This window comes from Sinocyclocheilus grahami, unplaced genomic scaffold (assembly GCF_001515645.1).
Source record: "Sinocyclocheilus grahami isolate Dianchi unplaced genomic scaffold, SAMN03320097.WGS_v1.1 scaffold373.1, whole genome shotgun sequence".
Taxonomy (NCBI): domain Eukaryota; kingdom Metazoa; phylum Chordata; class Actinopteri; order Cypriniformes; family Cyprinidae; genus Sinocyclocheilus; species Sinocyclocheilus grahami.
The window spans coordinates 120,826-143,591 of NW_015505552.1; the positions used below are offsets into that span (position 1 = coordinate 120,826).

General features: G+C 39.5%; 2 protein-coding genes across 4 annotated transcripts; both read left to right on the forward strand.

Moving 5' to 3' along the window:
* The first annotated feature begins 1,546 nt into the window (after window positions 1-1,546).
* LOC107549464 (zinc finger protein 865-like) lies at window positions 1,547-9,682 on the forward strand. Of its 3 annotated transcripts, none has more exons than XM_016230545.1 (3): window positions 1,547-1,927; window positions 3,136-5,872; window positions 5,992-9,682. In XM_016230545.1, the coding sequence occupies exons 2-3, from the start codon at window positions 3,826-3,828 to the stop codon at window positions 8,355-8,357; spliced, it is 4,413 nt and encodes a 1,470-aa protein (XP_016086031.1). In that variant the 5' UTR covers window positions 1,547-1,927; window positions 3,136-3,825; the 3' UTR covers window positions 8,358-9,682. The 3 variants fall into 3 exon arrangements, with proteins under 3 accessions (XP_016086031.1, XP_016086034.1, XP_016086032.1); XM_016230548.1 differs by having other exon boundaries at window positions 1,547-1,923; XM_016230546.1 differs by lacking the exon at window positions 1,547-1,927 and adding an exon at window positions 2,131-2,382.
* A 1,504-nt stretch (window positions 9,683-11,186) lies between these two features.
* Window positions 11,187-22,349, forward strand: LOC107549465 (hepatic leukemia factor-like). The gene is made up of 5 exons (XM_016230549.1): window positions 11,187-11,909; window positions 12,181-12,431; window positions 14,281-14,736; window positions 17,112-17,365; window positions 20,884-22,349. Exons 2-5 carry the CDS (start codon window positions 12,236-12,238, stop codon window positions 21,097-21,099), a joined length of 1,122 nt encoding a protein of 373 aa, XP_016086035.1. The 5' UTR covers window positions 11,187-11,909; window positions 12,181-12,235; the 3' UTR covers window positions 21,100-22,349.
* Window positions 22,350-22,766: the final 417 nt, after the last annotated feature.

Genomic DNA, 22,766 nt, shown 5'->3' on the forward strand with positions numbered 1-22,766 from the left:
GTGTATCTTAAAGAATTATGAATACAACTTAAAGACAATCTTCCTAACAGCTCTGTAATACATTGGTGTTTGTTATTGTCATTACTATGACAGTTAATATTATGGTTATTGGTGAAATTTCTTCTTGTTGTTATGGTTATATTATAATTATGATGGTGATTTTTTTCCTCTGTGGATGTTAACTTGTTTTAGATATCTTTCTCATGAAATTCTTTTGAAATTATGAGTAGAAAATAGAAGCACAAACTTTAAAGCCACTCATTGTTTGACAATTATTCATGCATTCCTAATGATGAGGAGTGCCTTCGAAAATCTCTCAGTGTGATGTCACATAGTAATTGTTCTAAGCCTGCAAATGCCATTGCTTGTTGCAGAGACATCACAATGGGTTTATAAATGATGTCATAGGATGTATGTTGTATGTATGTAACCGAATGTCTTCTTTTTGTTATTAAGTGAAATTTCAACTTTTTAAAGTTTCTTTCAGGGACAATTAGAGCAGTTTAATCGATTTAGTATTTTCTTTGTCATAAAAAGTCTGTAGCAATGTCTGTTTTGTATCCACAAGCCATAATTATGAAAATGTTTATGGAATTTATTAACAAGGCATATTACTGTCGAAAATAACAAAAATTGTATGTGCAAATAAAGCCCTGAAGCATTTTAAAAGGTTGGTAGCCTACAATGGGATGTGCATTGGTTGCAGGCAAGCAAATCAGGACAATGAAGACTGAAACGCTGGGAATAATGAGATCATGTCTTGAAATATTTAAGCACAGAAGCAGAATGAATGTTTGAATTCTCTCTACATTGAATTTTAAATCAAGCATTACCCAAATGATGTTTACATATATTTTACTATCATAAAAAATATGCCTCTCTCTCCCTCTATATATATATATATATATATATATATATATATATATAGCATCCTTCCATACAGGTTAAATTTCACCTTTGTAAAATAAAGTTAACTGTTGCCTCGAATGTCTGGTGACACACATAGAAAGAGAAGAGATAGAAAATGTTAATTATTCATGTCGGCATTTACTGTACAATGTTTACGATATTATCTTCCATGAAGCATCAGACTGGAAATAAGACTAGCAATTCCAAGGCAGCCATTTTGATAAGGACCAGCCTTTGAATTTGAGCTGTCAGTGTGTAATAAAATGGCCACTATAAGAGCTTCTAAGATGCAAACATAATGCTAAATGAATCCTACAATAAACGAATAACACATCTAGTATATTACATCAGATTCATAGTCGCCGAGTTGTAATTCGGATTTACCTCAGAATTACCTATTGAGAGCTCGCTAACATGTCAAATTTGACTGCACAACAACAACACTTGGAAGCTAACCGCATATACAATACAGCTAAAAAGCAAACGAACCCTATCGTTATTAGTAACTCTATTAATAAAAACGCTCATATTCGCAGTACACTACTTTCACACAAACACTGTCTCGACCACAAAAAAAAAAAAAAAACCCGCATAACGGGCAGATAATCGGGTAACGTTAGCCGGAAGTGTTCCAAGGTCCGGAAACGACCAATGTTAATATCTCACACGTCATCCGTTCTTTCTAAAACACCAACATAGACCGTCCAAAATATCTTAGCCGACAAAAAAAAAAAGCAAACGCAAAATAAAAAGTCATCGGTCGTAATACCGTTTGATGCATTTTCCACAGGATATAAGTACGATAGGTGTATCTGGTCTACAGTATAAGAGACATTCGGTCTCATGCTATCGCAGCACGGTTGCAGTGGAAACAAGAGTCTGCTAACTAGCTGTAGCTAGAAGGCTAACCGCTGGAAAACAGCGCAGAGCTGCTGGGGTACATGAACGAGGGGGGCAGGGTGGGAGAGAGTATAGCAGGCCCTGTTCATCTTGACCAGGCTAAAAGATGGACGCGTAGGTAAAAAGGCCTATTTTATTGTCTCGATTGTGATTTCATTATGATTCAATTACTTGCACAATAAGAGTTTTGCTCCTGCATTATCTGGCTTGCTGTTGTTAGGTCGCGCATCATGACGGCAAGCTAAGCTGTCCCTTTGCTGAATGTGTAGTATTAGCCAGCTGTTTTGCATGCTAACATGTTACACATAGCCCCAACGCTTAGAAGATTTCGCGACCATTAATACTTTGCAGAGCATTTTTAAAGCACTATTGAAAATCGAAGTGCATTTTCCCCATCGCAGACTGGGGAGATTTTTCCATTACTCCCCGGAGTCTGTCGAAATGGACATTTTCTTTTCTGTAGCGATACGCGATGCAATCGGAAGATGTAATAATTACATGAAATTCACCTCTAGCCCTGATGATTCACACCGCACTCAGCATCTTTTCAGCACAATGCCAACTGCTCAGAATGTAAGACAAAGTGATAGAAAACACTCGCGAGGTTTAAATATAAGAAAATTGTGTAAATATTTGAAAATGTGTGTTATCTTACTGTTTACATTCCGCTTATCGTCCGAGAACGTATCTCACACTACTTTTGTTTAGTATCGTGTTGTGATTGTAAAATGACATTCGTTAAATGCATAAGCGACATATCAGTTGAATGTGTCTGTTAATTTCTGTAATTTAGATGATGATGCTGATAGATAAGATGAACCAATGTTTTACATTTATTAAACACGATGTAGTATTTCAGAGTGAATTGTTACAATAATAATGTTATAATTTTATATTTTAAGATCTATTGATCACTAAATAACAGATACTCAGTTTTTGTTATTGTTTTTGTTATTGTAAGTTATTTCATTTCGCTATTTAAGAATACAACTGAGCAAAAAGGAAATCATGGAAATGCCATGAAATGTTCAAGTAATGCCTTTTAAGATGTTCGTTTGAAGCACTTGGAACTTTTTCGGAGATGTGTCCATACTCACATAATTATTCACACACATAAGTTACATTTTCTATGTATTAAAATAAACAAACATTAAAATGCTTGCGGTAATAAACAGTCTGTCTGTTGTTGTTGTGTTTCTTTTTCTTTCTTTAAATCAAATTATTTTGTTGTCTTTGGGGTTTTGATGGTTTATGTTTTTTTTAAAAGAATTGTGTTTGTATAAATTCAATCATTTAACATGTTCCTCTTTTTTTTTTCTCTCGCAGTGAGAAGAGTGGCATCACAACATCACAGCCCCCGAGAATGATATTAGAGGATTTTGCTTCCAGCTATGGAAAAAAAGAAAAATAAATTAATTGAAACTTGGAAACAGAGATGTAAGCCACTTTTGTCAGAGTGGATTAAGAATTAATAGATATTGAATGTAATGAAGCCAACCCATGGGATTTGGAGGGATCCATCCTACTGTAGGATGGTCATGAACTAAAAAATGTAACCAAGGAAGTGACATTTTTTCAATGAACTCGGACAACAGTAAGCACTTATAGTGCACTTCCCAAAATGTGAAAACATAATTGCATCTCGTGCAGTTGTGGCATTCTTTTACCAGTCCATATGTCTTTGCACTCTTATGGAACATTCAGACTGAAATACTGACATCAAAGTTGAACTATCACTATAGTGACAAATCCCATTGAAAAACGGCTTTTTTGCAGAGACTACAAATTCATGTTACAGTCAATATAAAATGTCCTCGTCAACTACTTGCCTGAAGAGTATGTGGCTGCCCACTTTAAATGAAACAACACCAGTAGCATAAGGAAAATGTGAGGTAGCACTGTTTTTGAAATAGCTTTTTCTGACTACAACTTAGTAGAAAAGCATCATAGAAATATTGTTGCTGCTCAAAAGGCAAAAGGTGTTGCCACTGCGCGCCATGTTTCAGTAACTGGGAGATGTTCCAGTTTGGAAAATACAATGTGGACATCATAGAGATGCTGAGTGGACACCAATCCCATCAATTCAAAGGTCTTGGATTAGAGCGACAACTTCAACACCAACAGCAAGTGCAGCTTCACCAACACCAGTTACAGCAGCAGCAAGGTGAGACATCTGGGTCAATTTTGTCTGGACTTGGCTTAGGCCCACTACAAGCATCTAGAGGCAGTGCCTTTACAGATTCTGCATCAATTTTTGCAAAAATGAGTGCACCTCCCCCACCTCTGCAACAACAATCCCTCTCTTCATCATCTCAAAGTTTGAGGAAATCCAGCAAAATGTCTGGAAGCAGTAGCAGTGGTGGAAGTCATGTGAGTGGATACCCCCAGTTTTTGCGCTCATTCCACCCAACTGAGACAACCCTTTCACAAGAGCAGTTACATTCAGGAGTAGGGCGATTTGATCATTTTGCCAGCAGTAGTGGAAGTGGAGGAAATGCAGGGGCAATTGGAGGACTGGTTTCATCCGTTCCACCACCCCCGTTGCATCCTAGTCTGTCAGTACCTCAGCCCTCCCCTGGTCCGTCGTCCTCCTCCCCATCTCCTTCAAGTTCTGTTTCAACTTCCAATAACCCTCCCAGCAGTAGTGCAGTAACTACCTTTAGTCATCAGCTGGCAGGATCTCAGTCTGACGCTCGAAGCCTACATCAACAGTTTAGCTGCATGTTAGCCGCAAATCAGTATTTTCTTTCTGGAGTACCAGCTAATTCCAGTCTAGAACAATTTTTAGTTCAGCAAGGCAGTCATAACCATCTTGGTCTTGGTCTGGGCCAAGCTGCAGGAGAAACAAGTTCAGCCCTTGCGCCACCACCCGCTCTTCATTCTTCACACACTCATGGTCACTTAACTGCATTATCACAGCCTCAACAGCTACCATCACAACATCAGCAACTACCACCTCACACTTTGTCTCACCCTCACCCACATCCACACCATCCACTGCACTCCTCATCGCAACCTTCTTCGCTTGGAGGTTTTGACTTTCAAGGAATCCCAGTACTCTCCTCCAACCAGCTAGCATCTCTGATGCAGCAGGAAGCCGGTTTGCCACTTCCACTTCCTCTACATCTTTCTTTATCAAAAGAGGATGGAAAGGGGGATAGTGCTGGAGGTGGTAGGAGAAAGAAAGCCATGGTTGGCTACCTGCCACAGAGAAAGTCTGAAAGCAGCAACAACAATAGCAGCAGCGGTCACAGCTCTACAAACCCCAACAGTAGCACTTCAGGGGGACTCAACCAGGAGAACACACCAGGCTTAGATGGAGGTGGGGGTGTTAGTTTGTCTGGTATTGGTGGGGACCCTTCTTCCCACCTAACCTCATTATCCTCTACTTCTGTTGTCTCATCATCTTCTTCTGCACCCTCTTCTACATCAGCATCAGTTTTGGTGACAAATGGCTCTAAAACAGACAGCCATGGTTCCATGCCACCTCAGTCTCAGCCTGAACAACAACCCCTTTATCATTGCGGCGAGTGTGGCAAAACTTTCACACATCTCTCTAGTCTGCGCAGGCACCTACGTAGCCATGAATTAACTACAGCTGGCACAAGCGGCATGAGAAGTAGCATTATAAACCCAGTTCTGCATCCTTCTGATCCAAGTATTCCCCACTCTACTCAAGAGGAGGCAGCCTCATCTTCATGTGGCAGTCCTGACAAGACTTTTCATTGTTCTGAGTGTGGAAAATGTTTCAAGAAAAAGGGGCACCTACTTCAACATGGTGTCATCCACTCTGGCGCACGGCCCTATGCCTGCACTACTTGTAGTCGTGCTTTCAATCGTCGTGAGTCACTCACCCGCCATGAAAAAATACATGAAGAGAAACCTTTTCGCTGTCCAGCCTGTGGTCGTTGTTTTCGGGAAAGTACATCCCTTTTGAACCATGCAGCCTCGGGCACCTGTGGCAAGTCAGGCCGTACACCAAGACCTAAGCATGAAAGTAATATAGAAAGCAAGAGCAATAAAGCTGGGGGCTCCCAAGATGGAATAACGACTAATGCAGCGGGTGAGTAACGTCTAGTGTAGTGCATATTTTTAGTAAACCCACTGAAAAGTCAAACAATTTTTCATAGGCACTGTGAAATTTGTGTGCATAGCATTATTACCGTTTAGTCTGTTGTGCAGGTTCTTACCGGAGTGATGATTTCAGTGATGACTACAAGGACCAGCGCTCTCAAAGTAACTTGTATTCTGGAACAACAACGTGTGGTGGCAGCATGACAGGGACTGCACTTAGGAAGGCACCATTAGCTCCTACTCTGCATCCACACCCACAAAACCAAAGCCAGCAGCATCATCAACAGCCACATCTCCCACTTTCATCCCTGTTAGAGGATTCTGAAGATGATGTCACTAGCTCTGTCAACAGTGCCATTTCTGCTATCACTGCTGCAACTGCAAATTGTATGAGTGGTGATCTTGCCCATAGTGGAGGTAGAGGGGATGATCGAAGGGATATCATTGGTGGATTGCTTGGAGGTCTGGGTCTAGGACCTCTTGCCTCACCTAGTGGTCCGTTATCAACATCTGTCATGGAAAAGTCCTTTAGAGGAACTATTAACCCAAGTGCATTGGCCCTCAACCAGCAACCAAATCAGCAGATACCTGGTGGAAAGCCCAAGCGCCCTCGTAAGCCCCGCAAGAAGAAGGAACCTGGTGTGGTTGGTGTTGAGCCCCCTAAAAGAAGGCAGTCCTCTCACAGACCAGGAGGGACGGGTGGTGATGTTAGACCTTATTTGTGCAGCGTCTGTGGTCGAGGATTTGCAAGAAGAGAGACCTTGCGGAGGCATGACAGAATACACACTGGAGAAAAGCCTCACCATTGTAATGTGTGTGGCAAGTACTTCAGAGAGGCATTCCATCTTAGCAAGCACAACACAGTGCATTCTGGAGAGAAGAACTACAAATGTATCCTGTGTGGAAAGGACTTTGGATACGCTCAGAGCCTTAAACGACATGGCAAGCTACACCAGAAAGGAGAAATGGAAGAAGTGCCAACCACGCCAGGTGTGGAAAACCTTAACAGCTATCCATCCTCTGGTGGCAGCTTGATTCAAGGGGGTCAAAGCGGCGGCTCTTCTTTCTATTCATATACTCAAGATATCAAGCCACAGACATCAACCACTCAGCCCCCTCCTAGACTGTACACATGTGCGATATGCTGGAAATCGTTCCGCCATCACTTTCACTTGACGGCACATCACCAAACTGTTCATGAGGGTGGTGGAGAAAAGCTGTTTTCTTGTGAAGTGTGTGGTAAGGCATTTGCATACTCTAACAGCCTTACACGACACAGGCTTTCTCAGCATGGATTAGCACGGACTGGCCAGCCAGTTGCTCAAAGGAGCACAGGGGAAGATAATCGTGTTGGTGTTACGATACCGGAAAGCGAAGCTGCTACAAATGCTTTGCTTCAGCTCGCACCACCTAGTGGCACACATGCTGAACAACATGGAGTTCTTCATAGCCAACAGGCTCCTCCCCAAACACAAGCTGGCTACTCCCCTCTGTTCTATATACCCGATACCAATGCTGCACAGAATGCCTCCTCTTATTCTCATTCTCTGCCGTCAACTTCCTCAGGGCCTCTTCTTTGTAACCATCAGCAACAACACACTGGGATAAAGGGTGAACCCATTTATCACACTGGTCATGTGCATACTCTTGCTCCAAACATACCAGTGCATTCCCTTGCATTGCCTCCATCAGAGCCACATCAGCACCACCACAATTCCCAGCAGCATTCAGCTGAGTTTCAATCTACACACCACCACACTTTTCAAAGCCAAGAGGAGTTGAGGAGACGGAAGAAAAAAAAAAAAAGACATCAAGAGAGAGAGGAGATAGGCTACAAATGGACCCCGGCTGCAAAAGTAGAGAGAGAACAGGTGGAGGCCTCCCTTGGGGAAAAGCAGAGAAATGAGAGAAGAAAACTTGTTAAAAGAAAAAGGAGAGCAATTCACAGGACGCAACATAAAATTAAGAAGCGCATGGCTGTGCTCGTGAGAATCAGACGTGGAAGTGGAGGAAGTGCTGTGTATGAACTGGGCCTTCCAGGTGGACTGAAGCTTAACAGGCTTCGTTCTCTCAAAGTTCCTCTGAAACGAAAGTCCTGTCCCCTTTGCCTTGGTGCTACCTTCTCTCAACAGGTAGCCCTTAAAGTTCACATAGCAGCTAGACATTGTCCCAAAGTGAGAGGCCTTCAGCATCGTTTGAAATGTCCAGTTTGTGGAAAACAGTCTCGCAAGTTCCTCTCAGCTCTCATTCACAGAAGCTCCCATTTAGCCAACAGAGCATTTTCTTGTAAACATTGTCCCTGTCGTTTCTGGAATGCAATGCTCCTCACACGGCATAAGAAGGTGTGTCGTGGGACGTTGGCTAAGTTTCAACGAGATAGGGCTCTTTGTGTTAAATTAGTCATGGGATCGACATACAGGAGGTTTGAGTGTAAAGGGAACTCTTCATCCTTGCATATGGAATATAGTCACTAAGTTTTGCCATTTAACTCATTTTCATGTGCACTTTTAGAAGAGAAGTGTTGCGATTTTCATGAGAAGAACTGAGATATTTGACTGAATACATCTTATGCTCATGTAGGCATTGACTTGTGTGTTATGAGAGCTTTTTCTTTTCACTCTCATTCATATTAAAATTCCTCTTGTAACTTGGACCCCTGAAAATGAACACCTTCAACAAACTCACAAATGTATCAAAGACATTTGTCTTAATGAAATGCTTAGCCTACCCATCTGTTCAATACCACACCGGTCTTCTAAGAGGAAACTCTTGTTCATATTGAAATTGTCCTTGGCTGGCAATAGATGAAGTTTCAGTGATTTGGCAAATATTGTATTGTGCCCTAACAGTAGGTTATTGCTCACCTCAACAGATGCTCTGTAGAATTATCCTGTCTCTGATATATATTGTGTTGTTGGTGTTCACTTAGAGCAAGTGTGGAGATGTGATTTTTTTCATGTAAAAAGTGCATTCAGTATCAGGAGAAAAAAGGGTCCTGCTAGGAAGAGGAGTATTTTATTTTAAGGAATATTTAAATTACTGCATGTTGGACATTACTGTCCATGTGTTGAAAGGTCAATGCCAGTGATGAGACTTTGGACTCTGATGGTTACATGACAAATCCAATTGAAAATGTATCTTAACTCTTAGTAGAGGAACCATAAGAAATGAATGCATAATACATGCTTGGTAACAATTCTTAAAATCAATTGTGAGCCCTGTTTTGATTTCTTTATTTACTTAAAGAAAACTATACCACTAAGATGGTAATGCCAGCACTTAAACAGGAAAAATATGATTTTTCACATAACCGTAAAGGACAAAAAATGTAATACCCATAGATTATTTACCCATAGAAGCCTTACCAAATTGTGACAGTTAAAACAACACATTTTATGGGTAATACAATGTAGCGTCTATGTATAGAGCTTACTGGAGAAATGGAAAGAAATATGTGTTCTGTAATGTAAATTGTGTCAATATTTTATTATGTTTTTTAAGCAAAAGTCAATCTTTTTATCATAGCTACACTTCAGGTAGTTGGAAGAGTGATTGTAAGAATTATCACTTTAGATCCGGTCTTGATTAAGTGTATTAATGTGTGACACAGTCTGTCCACTTGCCAACTATGAACGTATCCCATGTACTTTTCTCACCTTTCATGTAGAGATCCCATACTACTTATAGCCTCTTTTTCTTTAAAAGAAAAGTAATAAGTATGTTTCTATCACTTTATTTACACATGGTAAGCTGGTTGTTGATGATACCCAAGCATTTAATAAAATTGTAAAATGTTATATCCTCATTAATTCCATGTAAACATTTATTGTTACTTCAGTATTTAATATTTATCTGCATTTATATTAAAATATGCCAAATATGCATTTTGCATACATTTTTTTTCATGGTTTATTCAATTCCTGAAGTTGAAACATTTATTATTTATTTATTGCTTCTGTTAAATCTTTGTCACAATGTTTAAATATTTATCATTACATTATTCTGTTGCTATAAGATCACCATTTTACCATGCAGTGTGATCTTACTTTTTTTTTTGTAGATAATATCTTAAGGGAATAGTTGTCTAAATATATAAGTATATATAAAGATTTTACATTCGCTGTTACCAGACAGAAAGTGGCTTTTTAACTGGCAAATGTCATTTAGGATTGCTAATGAAAAAAATCGATGTAGTCCAATTCAAATTTTGTATTTTGTAATGTATTGAGGGCCCTTCTTTCCATCATTTGACCAACATTGGTCAGTTTCTGTCTGAACATGATGATGATTGTGTTTTTTTTTTTAGAATTATAGTTGAACAATAGGTGTTGAGGCTGTGAAACTGACTAAACAAAAGGTTTTAGAACATTTGAGAGTGCTATTTTCCATGTTGATCAGTTGGTGGCAGCAAGGATCCTGCAACATATGATATGAAGCTGGGAGCACAAATGTCACATGGATTTAAACGCCGATAGTGGGCGGAAAACAAGTACCCTGAGCCCTCGGGTGTGTGTGCTCACGAGGTAGACTTCAAATCGATGTGTCTAAGAGAGACGGTTTTTTGTTTATAGAAAAAAGCAAGGAAGAAAAGAATGTGCGGAAAAAAGGTCCTTAGCAGATAACATTCTGTTCTGTCTTTTGCATGTCGACCATGTCTTTGCATTCTCATTAATTCGTTTTATAATATCTTTGAAAGCAAATACAATAGTTTAAGTTATGAAATCGTAAGACCTGCATTGAGCATCACAATACTTTGACACTCGCGTGAGGTTAGGTTCATCAGGTTCAACCCCAGCAAATCTATTTCCTTAATTTCTGAATCTTTTGTGGGTGTGCAGCACTCTTCCCCTGGATTCGCGCAGTTTCTGTATTCTCACGCGGCTGTAGCATGGGTGGGATAAATGGGCGGAGCGCAGTTCTCCACAGTAGCCAGTAACAGTGCGCGCAGGGAGGAGCCTCTTTTCTCTCAGCCAATGGCAGGAAAAAGAACAGAGGCTCAGCCGCTTCTCCGCGTGCGGACAGCATGTGCACTGGAGAGCTCGTCTGTGTTTGTGAGACACAACGTGTAGTTGGCATCTCTCGCGTGATGCTCACGTTTCCCGCGGATTACTAGTGAAGTGAAAAAGTGTGTCCATTCGCTTAATAGTTTTTCTTTCTCTTTTGGTTTTTGGCAAAAGCTAAGCGCTCTGATAGGACTGAGTGTAAAAACTTGACAGGTTGTTAAATAAATCATAATTCTGTTAATAAATCATAATTCTGATGCACTTTAAAGCTGTCCACTTTCCAACGTAGTAAGTGGCCACATGTTTATGCGTTTTCTGGGTGCCAAACAGGCGTCATCGGGACAGCTGGGAGAGAAATTATTGACCAATTTGTTTTTAATCAGCGCTGCTAACCCCCGAGGAGCGTGCCTGTCACGAGGGGGCGTGCCTCATTAATATTAAACAGTGCTGCGCTTTCGCTCTGGGAGGTGTGACGTCACGCGAGCGGCCCGTGTTCGTTCCAGCTGAGCGAAAAGCTCGGAGGGCTCAGCTCAAAGTGTGCGGTAACACACATGCAGAGAGAACCGAACAGAAGGGGTGACCACAAGGGGAAAAAGCGATTGAGCGACTGAATGGGAAAAAACGTCAACATCCCACGAATCGCACTACGCAGCAGTCTCAGCGAGACTTTCTTCGTTTTGTTTTCATTTGTTATTCTGGAGACGACGCAAGTTTCGCGCATTCACGTTATCGTTTGCACTGTTGGAGTCCTTATTCTCCGAGATTTTTCCATTCCGCGCTGTTTTCTACTGAAACCGTTGTATCCGGTTAATTTGTTGCGTTTTTTTTCTACGTTGGTCTTGGACATAACCTCGCTATTTTTGACATTCGCCTGTAACGTTATTTATAAAAGTTCCAGCAGAAGATAAGCTGTCAACATTTTCTGGAATTACTGGGAATGTATATTTGTATCCACTCGGCCAATCTACAATCAAATGCAAGCGGAATGGCTCTTTTTGTTTAAAACCTTATTTTCAAATAAAGGTAAATTCAAATGAATGTTCTTTGATATCAGATGCACTGGTGCACGTGAGCTGCGCAGGTCGTTCCTCCTCCTCTGTCTCTAAAGTAAACGCGGTCTCGTGTTGCAGTACTGAACAACTTTGTTTACTTTAATGCTACTCTAATGATACGAACTTAATCCAAATGCATCATATGTTAGTATATGTGCTGTTTCTCTTAATGCTAATATATATTTTCTGTTGTTCTTTCCACTGTGAATCGTCATGTGATTGATTTCACGGCTACACAATAGTATTGAATCACACAAACATCTAGCGGTCAAGGGAGCTCAATCCGGCTGAAGTTGGATGATGGCCAGGCCGCTTTCACAGCTCCTTCCCCCGGACCTTCCCTCTGCCGGAGCCAGTCCACAGTTTGGCAACAGTATCCAGGCAGGAGGCTCACTTAACGGAGGACACTTAAACTCCACTGCAAACTTAAAGTCGCTCCTGCAGCTCCCAGTGAAGGGCGACCAGCGCGTCAAAGACTGTAGTGAAATGAAGGGTGAGGAAACGCACCTGCTTCCCTGACACTCAGTGTTTATTATAACGAGCTCCCTCTCAACTTTTAGTTTGTTCCCCTTTGGAATGTGTAAATATTGTGTTAATAGTCATAAGGACAGTTAGTTTCCTGATTAGTGTGATTACTGATGATAAAAAGTGTGGTTGAATATGTCAAATGACAGGGTCATGTGCAACTGTGCATATTTCAGTGAGCCTCAAGACAGGACATCACATGGGACTTAGTTGAAGAGATAAACAAGGCCAGGCCTTTCAGCCACTTAGCTCCCTACCCAGGTACTTTGAGGTCAGCTGTTGGCCAAGCCATTTTGTTTACAGGTCTGTGCAATGCACAGCGTAACCACACCAACAGAAGTTTTCCATTGCCTGTGAATACAACATTGTGAATATTGGAAAAGCTTCTTTATGGATTGCTGTCAGTGGCATTGTTTTGTAATGATTATCTGGTTAACATTAATAGAAACTGACCCTAAATAGGTGAGGGAAAAACTCTTAAACCAGTGTCAATCCCGATCTGTGCACAGCTTTTGAAAACACATTTATCGGTAAAACCACTGCAGTTACTTTTGAATACTGATATTTTTTTTCAAACGGCACGTAAATGATTCAAGAAGAGTTTTTGCACTTTTGGTGTTAATTGTTTTTAAGCTTGAGTATTTTTTCAGTGACACTACTGTTTTTCTGTAGAGAAAAGAATTCAAATTTAAAATGTGTTGCAGTTACAGTTTTATGCTTTGTTTTTATACAATATAGCTAAACCAGAAATGTCTCATTTCAAACTCTCTTTTCTGGTTCTGGTTTCCTCACCAATGCACCGTAAAATGCCTAATTTAGAATAACTAGTGTTGTTAAGATTTTAGACCCCACCCTAGAGTGTCTCAGGCCCCACCTAAATGCTTTAAGACGGAAACCTTCAGATTTAAGACCTTCAGACACCATGTCCGCTTTCACATTATTCTTGTGTTGCATTGCTCCTGCAGATTAGAAGTGGTTTTATACCAACTAAAAATAACCACTAACCACTTAACTCAATATACACTACACTAAACCAGAGCGTCATTGGAGTATTGCTGTTACACTACTGTAATATTGTGTTAAACAATACACGTCTGACTTTGTGTTACACATGTTGCCTTTTGGCTTTGGTTCAGACATAATACCATAGTTCTGTAACATTTAGCCATTGTTCAACTGTATTGTTGCTGAAACGCAGATTTAAGCAGTGTCACTGCGGTGTAACATTGTAATCGCTTTACCATGGTTTTTCAGGAATGTCAAAATGCATTAATCTTTTGCGAGTTTAAAGGAAAGTATTTCAAAGGCTCTTCATTTTGCATTGATGCACTGGGAGCTTTTCACATGTGTTGACATTGCAGAGGTAGTTCTCCCAGAGGGATGTGAAAGTTGCTGGGAAGTGTTATTCTAACTATGTAATCTGAGCACCATCAGAAAAACTGCTCTCTTGAAATCTACAAAAGTCAATATATGTGTTCCTAAGAATAGTTAGAATGGTTTGAGAGTGTTAAGCCCCATTCACACCAAGAACGATAACTATAAAGATAATGATATTAGCGTCCACACCAGTGGACAATATCGTCTGTTTATTCTAAGCGCACTCTCATCTGCCGCTTTAAATTCTCAAGCTCGTTATAGCAGGATGGATTCTGATTGTGTGTCAATGTTTGTATTGTTCATCAGCTGGAAAAAAATCGTTCTGAAAGCGATTCCATCAATATCGTTTTTCTGTGCCTTTATCGTTATAGCTGTGGTGTGGACTCTGCTATGCTTTAATATTGAGAACGATTTTTAGAACTATATCTTTCTCTTCATAGGTAAGGACAGGTTGGACATCGATGAAGACTCTCTCAGTCGTTGTCCTCTGCGCAACGGCTGCAGCAATGGACAAGTCGCTGACAGCAACGGCGCAGGCACGGGCAGCTTTTCTAACAGCAACAACAGTTCCTTCCTGGGCCCGTTGCTATGGGAACGAACATTGCCATGTGATGGCGGGCTGTTCCAGTTGCAGTACATGGACCTCGAGGAGTTTCTGACAGAGAACGGGATGAGCAGCATGCACAGTACCTCCAACTCCACCTCGGCTCAGATACCCTCGCAAAGCTCTCAGTCCGCCGTCCCCAACCAGGGCTCCCAGTGCCTCCCCACATCGCCCCCACACTGCTCCTCATCCTCCTCACCGACATCCACCACCGCCTCGTCCTCGCCATCTCTGCTCGGGCTGGACATGCACACGCCGCAAAGTATGCTGGGAGCCACAGACTGCTTGCATGGTGAGTTTGCTTTCGCAGTTCAGAGATTTAACTAGCAGTGAAAGATAAGCTAGAGAGGATGTTAGAAACCCGCGAGACGAACTGTCTGGAGGCAAGCCGTCGAGATGAAGAAAGGAAGCTCTGTGGGCCGAAAATGAGGTCTGCACAGTTCAAACACTTCCCCCATTTTGCTTACAAGAAATTCCCTTGGTTTTCGGTCTGTTTGTGAGTTGTGAAAAGTACCAGACTGTCCCTTGGGTGTGTGCTACTGTGTAGTTTCAGAGTATTAATGGTTTGGGTGTGTGTGTTATTATGAGTGTGTATTGGATGCTCATGGTGTATGTTTGTAGGCTTCACTGTCAAGGTTTGGGTGGTTTTTGGGAGTGAGTGTTACAGGGTGTGCAGCTGTTTGTGCTTTTGTGAAGACGTGAGTTGTGTTTTATAGGTACGTGCTAACTTAGCATTTTTTTGTGTCATCAAATATATTTACAGGCTGTTTAAAAGGTGAGTGGGAAGTTTGCATGCGTGTTATTTAAAAAAAAAAAAAATGGGCCAGTTAGAAATATACAAAAGAGAAAACTGCAGTCTGTCTTGCAGGACTGACAAAAGGGATATACAAAGATAAATAGTGATGACAGCGATTGAAAAGAGAGGAAAAGATTTTGATATAGAGCTGAGAACAAGACAGCGATTGAAAGGCCGGTAAGTAAACAGTGGGAGACATACAGGTGAGCCAGGAGCAAAGAATGAAAGGCAGAGACGGCATGTGTGCGACTGTGCTCGCATGTTTTTAAATCTCTTCCTCTTCTCACACGCTTGGTCCATGTGCACTCGCTCAATCACGTGCCGAGGCAGGCAGAGTGAGGGGGAGGAGCAGAGCAGAGGAGAGGAGGTATGTGAGGGAGTGTGTGTGAGTAACAGACAGGGAGAGATTGAAAGATTGAGATGGAATGACTCAGTGCGAGTTGATACTGTACTTCCGATTAGATGTTTGTTTACATTTCTGGAGTGGCTGAGAAGAGAGAGAGAAAGATTAAAAGTGCTACTGGTAAATATTTGGAATGTTCTATGTGATTAAAAAGCACATGCAGAAGCCATCACATCACATATTTGTACAGATTTTATCAAGCACTTCTCAGACTTAGATTAGATTTATGGCTCAAGACATAGATTTTCAAAGCAGTTTTGTTGTGCTGTTATGACCGGGTTCAATTTTTATATATATTATTTATTTATTTATTAGTGCTGTCAAACGATGATAAATCACATCAATATAAAAATATTAATAAGTATTTTTATATATAAATAAAATAAGTTTTTATTTTTTTAGATAATGTGTGTTTACTGTGTATATTTATGTCTATATAAAGACACACACATACAGCATATATTTTGAAAATATTTACATTTATATATTTATATTCATATAAATTATATAATATATAAACGTAACATATTTTTCTTAAATATATTCATGCATGTGTTGGATGTTTTGGATGCGATTAATCATGATTAATTGTTTGACAGAACTAATATGCAATATATATATATATATACTGATGTTCAAAAGTTTGGGATCAGTAAGATTTGTATTACTTTTTAAAGAAGTCTCTTCTGCTCATCAAGCCTGCATTTATTTGATCAAAAATACAGAAAAAAATAATATTGTAAAACACAGTACACATGTTATGTAAACAAAAACCTGTATTTTGGATGTGATTAATCGTTTGACAGCACTTAATATACATTTATTTATTTTTCTTGTTTAATCATAAATTGCAAAAAAATATTTTTGAGTGAGTTTTAAAATAGAAAAAAAGTAGAAAGCCAATGCAGAAAAATAATATTTGAAAACAAGTCTGCATAACTTTCCTTCTCAATTAAATTGATCTTGATCTATATATTATATTAAATATATACATGTATTGTATATCTTGATCTATGTATTATATTAAATTTTGGCCATTGTGGAAGTAGACATAACCATGTCTGTTTTGTGTCTGTATGTACAAGCAATCTGCCAGGCAGGAAAACCCCATTATGAATTTCCCATTATAGGAGAAAAACAACTAAAATATAAGTAAAAAAATACATACATGCATAAATGAACGAATAAATAAACAGCTTGCTTGCATTAACGTAAATTCACTATCAAATTATTAGAGTAGTGAAACCACAAGTTTAAAAATTCGGAAATACAGAGCTTAGGCTAGAAATATTGGAAAATGAAAAAAAAAAAACCAAGAGAAGGATTAATGGATTGAGTTGTTGTCTGCTGCCTGTTACTGCCCCCTTGTGTGTCTTCTGGGTAATGTTTTGAGAGTCCCATCATTCTGAATGCATGCAAATAGCAGCGTGACTTAATCGAAGCATCCACTTTGTGTTTATACCGTCAGGCACTCCGCCAGGCAGCATGGAGCCAACGCCCTCACCTTCTTCCACCACATGTCCACCACTCCCTACTCCACCCATCGCTAACTGCAACAACATGTTGGCGCCCTTTGACCCTGATCCTGCGGATGTTGCCCTGTCGAGTGTGCCTGGACAGGATGCGTTTGACCCCCGCAGGCATCGGTTCAGTGATGATGAGCTCAAACCTCAGCCCATGATTAAAAAGGCTCGCAAGATGCTTGTCCCTAATGACCTGAAGGTGAGAAGCTCAATGCAGTAGCATGCTATGGACATATATCATTTATTATAAACGCTTGGCATGGTGAAACATAAAGGAGATCCTAACAGAATTATAAGTGGAGCATGTGCCTTCATCATATGAACACTGGATTTTGTGAAGCGAGTTTATTTTGTTTATAGACCTAATAGCTAACAGTCAATATTATTGTGTAGCTGTCTAAGCTTCAATAGTCATCTGTCACTGTAGATTTTTCTCACTGATTATTTGGCAAAGATTTATAATTAGTTTATTTTGTCCTGCACATTATGAATGTTGGCTGGAACATTCCACCCTCATTTTGTTCAACATGTCTGACATTCTTAATGCTTCTTTGCAAATTTAGTAATGCAGATACAGGCATGTTTGCATCGGTACAGACAGTGACACTGTAACATTGCCATTTATTGATAACAGTAGATTTCAAAATAAAGATATGAAAAAAATATAGTCATAATTAGTTACCAAAACCTGTTACTAGAATAGTTTTAGTATTATGAAGTAACAGAGAGTGATTTATAAAGCATGTCACATTGACTTCATTGGGCAATGGGTGGTAGCATAGCGTATGTGGTCAAATCTCAAGACTAAGGCAGATGTCTTGGAAACCAAGGGTCTCAGATATGTCAGCTTTTTTGTTATAAAGGGCACAGCAGTCAAAAGGGGAAATTCCTTTATCACAATGACCTCTCTTCTGGGAGCAAATGGATGTTTTGAATACTTGGAAAGGAAGCAACATTCTTAATGTTTTGGGCTTTTTCAAGGGATAGTTCACCCAGAAAAGAAATCTGTCATTTTCTCACCCTGATGTCATTCCAAACACATGGAATTAGAGTCCAAACAATGTTATTTTATTATTTTTTTTTTTTTTAAATCAGCAACCAGTGAGTAGTACACAAGTCATATTACAAACCAGGATCACAAAAAAGTAATTAAAAAAGAACGCTCATCAGAACGCTCTGTTTGAATAGGCGTGGTGGATTCTGGACTCTGAAGTAAACGCCCACTGCTATGATTGGCTAACACATGTATATGTTTGACAGCCTACATTCCTCACAGATGGATGCTGCAGTGATTTAGGTTTAAAACGCATAAATACTCATAACAATCAATCTGTTTAACAGACAAAGCAATAGTGACCATGTAATAAAAGCTGTTACTCGCACTTGTGTGTTATGATATTACTGTCAGATCCAATATAGTCGGCGGCACAGCATCATCTTTTAGTTTAAATCTTTTTGAAAATCCTGCATCGAATTGAATAAAAAAAAAAAAACATAACTTTCCTAACATTGGGATCAGAAGGAAGGCAATGCAAAGACTTGTTTTTCCACAACTTGGCACTGCACAGCGTCTTGTTGTCTTCAGAGCCATCTTTATCGTTTGGTTTCTGCGTAGACCTGCGGTCGCCCCTCTCTACATGCACAAATCGGTGGGTAGGGCTAAACAGGCAGCGACGTAGAAGCAGGCGTTGATCTAGCCACACTGTTACATCGAGTAGAACATTCCAAAAGCTGTCGTTTTGGCAGACTGTCTTCAATATAAGCTGTTTTTAGACTAAGAAGTTTTGAGTTCTGAAGCTTACATGATGTTTTATAGTACAATGACCTCTTATATGTCAAAATATCAAGGGAATTTTGGTTTCTCAGTTTATGACTCCTTTAACACTGATTCAAAACAACACTGAACCTCATTGAGTTGCATTGTATGGCCATAAAACAGTGAGCATAAAACAGAATTTTCAGTAACACTTTACTTGAATAATTTATGTATAATGCATTATAAAGTTAGTTTTAATGCATTAATTATGCCTTGTAATGCACCTTATATAATGCATCGTCCAATCTCATGAATGACCACAGTCAATACATTACAACACTTATCAATTCATTGTTACACCATGCATTTTAAATTAGGTTATAATTATTTATGACAATATATAATGTATTACAGCTCATATTATGAATTAATATAATGCATTATACCCTTTAATAACCCTTTATAATGTATAATACATAGGGCTGCCCTCCACTAAAGATTTTTCTGGTCTACTAGTAGTCGTTCATTTGAAGCATTAGTCGACTAATCGTACGTTTATTAATAAACCATTTAAATCATAAATATGAGCCTTTAACTGCCTAAGTAGCCTAATAAGTGCTCAAGCGCCCATAAATCTTGTCACCACACACCGGCAAAAGTAATAATTATGAATGTGTCTGGGAAAAACAGTAAGGAGGCTGCATTAACATTAATAATTTCTTGATGAACTAGTGCTTTTTTGTTTTTGGTTTGAGAGATGAAGTCCGAGACACTGACTCATCATCTCCACAGTAGTGGACGCGCCTGTATGCATGCTTCATATGGATTACATAATCTGAGAATATTGTTTTCCATTTGAATTGGTTAATTTGAAAGTAAACATTTCACTCTCTATAGATATCTGTAGGGCAAGCATGCATGGAGTTTCGCGCTCAAGTTCAGAGAGACCGAGACGGCAGAAAGCGCATCCCGTTTGCTTTCATTATTTTACAAAAGCGCAATGTTTGAGAGAGCACACAAATAAACGTAGTCTTTACAGATTCGAAAGCTGTATTACTCTTATCTGTAAAGAGCAAGTGACCGCTCCGGCACCTCCATCTGTCACGCAGAGCGCTAGTTACTGTTCAGTTTCACACACACACTTGAATAGCGCACATTTAACATTAGATTGAGTGGCCATGTTAAGTTGCTGCTACTAACATATTTCAGATGATAAGTCTTATTTAAGGTCGATGAATGATAGGCGAGCATTAGGACGTCCTGCCCGATGTACTGTACTACCACATAAACTGGCCGTTAATGATCTGTCCGTCACGGACTGCGTAACTTCGCCTGTGGATTTTTTTTCTCTTTCTTCAAGCCTCTTCTGGTCGACTAATGGTTAGTCGACTATTAGGGGCAACCCTAATAATACATAAAGGCTTTAAGTAAAGTGTTACTGAATTTTCATTTTTGGATGAACTGTCCCTTTAAATAATGGAGGATTGTAAAAAGTAAACCACTAGATAGACAGAAGAAGTGACACGTGAACATGGTGTTTTGATAAATACTAAGCTTTAAATAAATTAAGAAATAATTATTTGGAAAACTGAATGAAAGAAATTATATCATGGAAACTGCCAGTCAGATTTATGAGCATGTATTTAGTGTTTTTAACTGGCTTTCTCATGAGATTTAATTTACTGTTCCTCACTACTACTGACAGAGTGGCGTGAACCACAACCCTGTGTCTGGCACTTTGAGGAAAACCACTCAACCACAGCAGCACTTTGTGTGCAGTCAAATCTCAGACGTTTCTCACTGGAATGTCACTCAAAGTTGCTAAAAAGACTCAAACAGTCTTCTCAAACAACTACATACGAACATACACAAAGCCCAGTCACACATCTGGCAAAGCTCCCCACCTGCAACTGCAGACAGCCAGCATGTTCTAATATGTTCTTTTATTTCTTTTTTTAAAGGATGAGAAGTATTGGAGTCGTCGTTGTAAGAACAACGAAGCCGCAAAGCGTTCTCGTGATGCGCGTCGACTGAAGGAGAACCAGATCTCGGTGCGCGCTGCCTTCCTTGAGCGCGAGAACGCTGCACTCAGACAGGAAGTAGCCGACATGCGCAAAGAGCTCGGCCGGTGCCGTAACATCCTGAACAAATACGAGAGCCATCACGTGGATCAATAAGGAGAAGAAGAAAGTGTTATGAGATGATGGATGGAATGGAGAATGCGATGAATGTCCTTATGATAGCTGAAAGACAGACGAAAGTTCATCAAATATATGGAATGATGTATGAAGACGGCACAAGAGCTCGAGTTTTTAACTGGAGTGAGAGAGCATGTCACCTCTCATTATTATTATTATTATCTTTTTTTTTTTTCTTCGGTAGGTACTATGGCAAGATTTTAATTATGGAGAGAATTGTATATTTTTATATGATAGAAATATGCTTAATGGGGAAAGGAAATTTTTGAAAATAATTTTTGTATATTTTCTATGTCTTTTGGAGGGCTGTAAAGTAGTGGCAGAGGGAACTGGTTGAGGTATCACTGTAATATAAAATCGGGTTCATATGGTATTTTTGAAGCAAACTTTTGATCTTGTGAAGGAAAAAAATGAGGGGCAGAATTAAGCCTAGAAAAGAACCTTAGGAAAAAAATTACTTTCTAGAGAAATAAAACTGTAAAATACTAAGAAAAATATGCATTTAAATTTGTATAGAAATGTTAATATAGATTTATTCAAGCACTTAAGTTGTGATAAACCTGTGGTGACCAAGAACAACCACTGATGAGGGGAATGACAGGTGCATCTCAACTCTTTGGGGACGAACCTTGTTTATCAGTCTACTGCTGATATTTATTTGTCATTCTGAACATGTAATGATGGTAAGAAGACGGTAAAGAAAGACATGCATTAATTATCACATTTTATCTGCATTTTTTTATTTCATTTAATGAACTCAGTAGGATTCTTTTCTTCTTAAAGTTGGTATCTCTTGTCTACAATGTACTCATCTTTTTATAGGAATCTGACTCTCAGTTGCAAACAAAAAAGCAGCTTTTAAACAGCAGCATACATCCACAGTGTGCAGATCTTAAGTGAACTTGCAGAGGCTGTTCTTGCTGTGCAAAAACACAATTTGGACCTCTATGGATTGAATAAATGGGACATGACTCTCATCTGATTGTACAGAAAGATTCCTTGCATTGGAAATTGCATTTCAAAACAGGTTGACATGTAGACACATGTCTGTGCTTTTGAACCTGTGTATGCACTTACTTTTATTGGAACAATATTGAATTTTTACAACCCAATTAGCGGTGTCAGTACAAATGTTTCTAAATCTATTAGTTTCGTGGTTCCTTGTTATTTCTCCAGTCATGTCTGTTTCTTTACTTAATGACCATTAAAGTAACTTCACTTATTATGAATTATTATTGATCTGATCATTATTACTATTGTTGTTAATACTACAAATGAATTATTTTTGTTGTTTTGTTTCCTTGATATTGTCAATTTTAATGCAAGTCTCCTCTCGGCTGTAGAGATTGTCACTTCCTGTTTGTTAAAGCATTCATCGTCAACACCAGCTGTAGAAGAAGTGTTGCTGTGACAGCCAGGTCAATTTATGTGTCAGAGGAATGCTGGGGGAAAAAACTGGTGCCCTTGGTGATCACAAACTGCTCCCCCCCCCCCCCCCCCCCCAAATAAAATCTCTTTTTTTCCCTGTACACTAGCATTATAAAGAACCATCTTACCATTTGTGCTGTCTTTCTCTTTTTTGCATGTAGGTGTTTAAAGCTAACTGCCTTTTTTGCCCAGTAATTTGCCTCCTTAATCATATACTT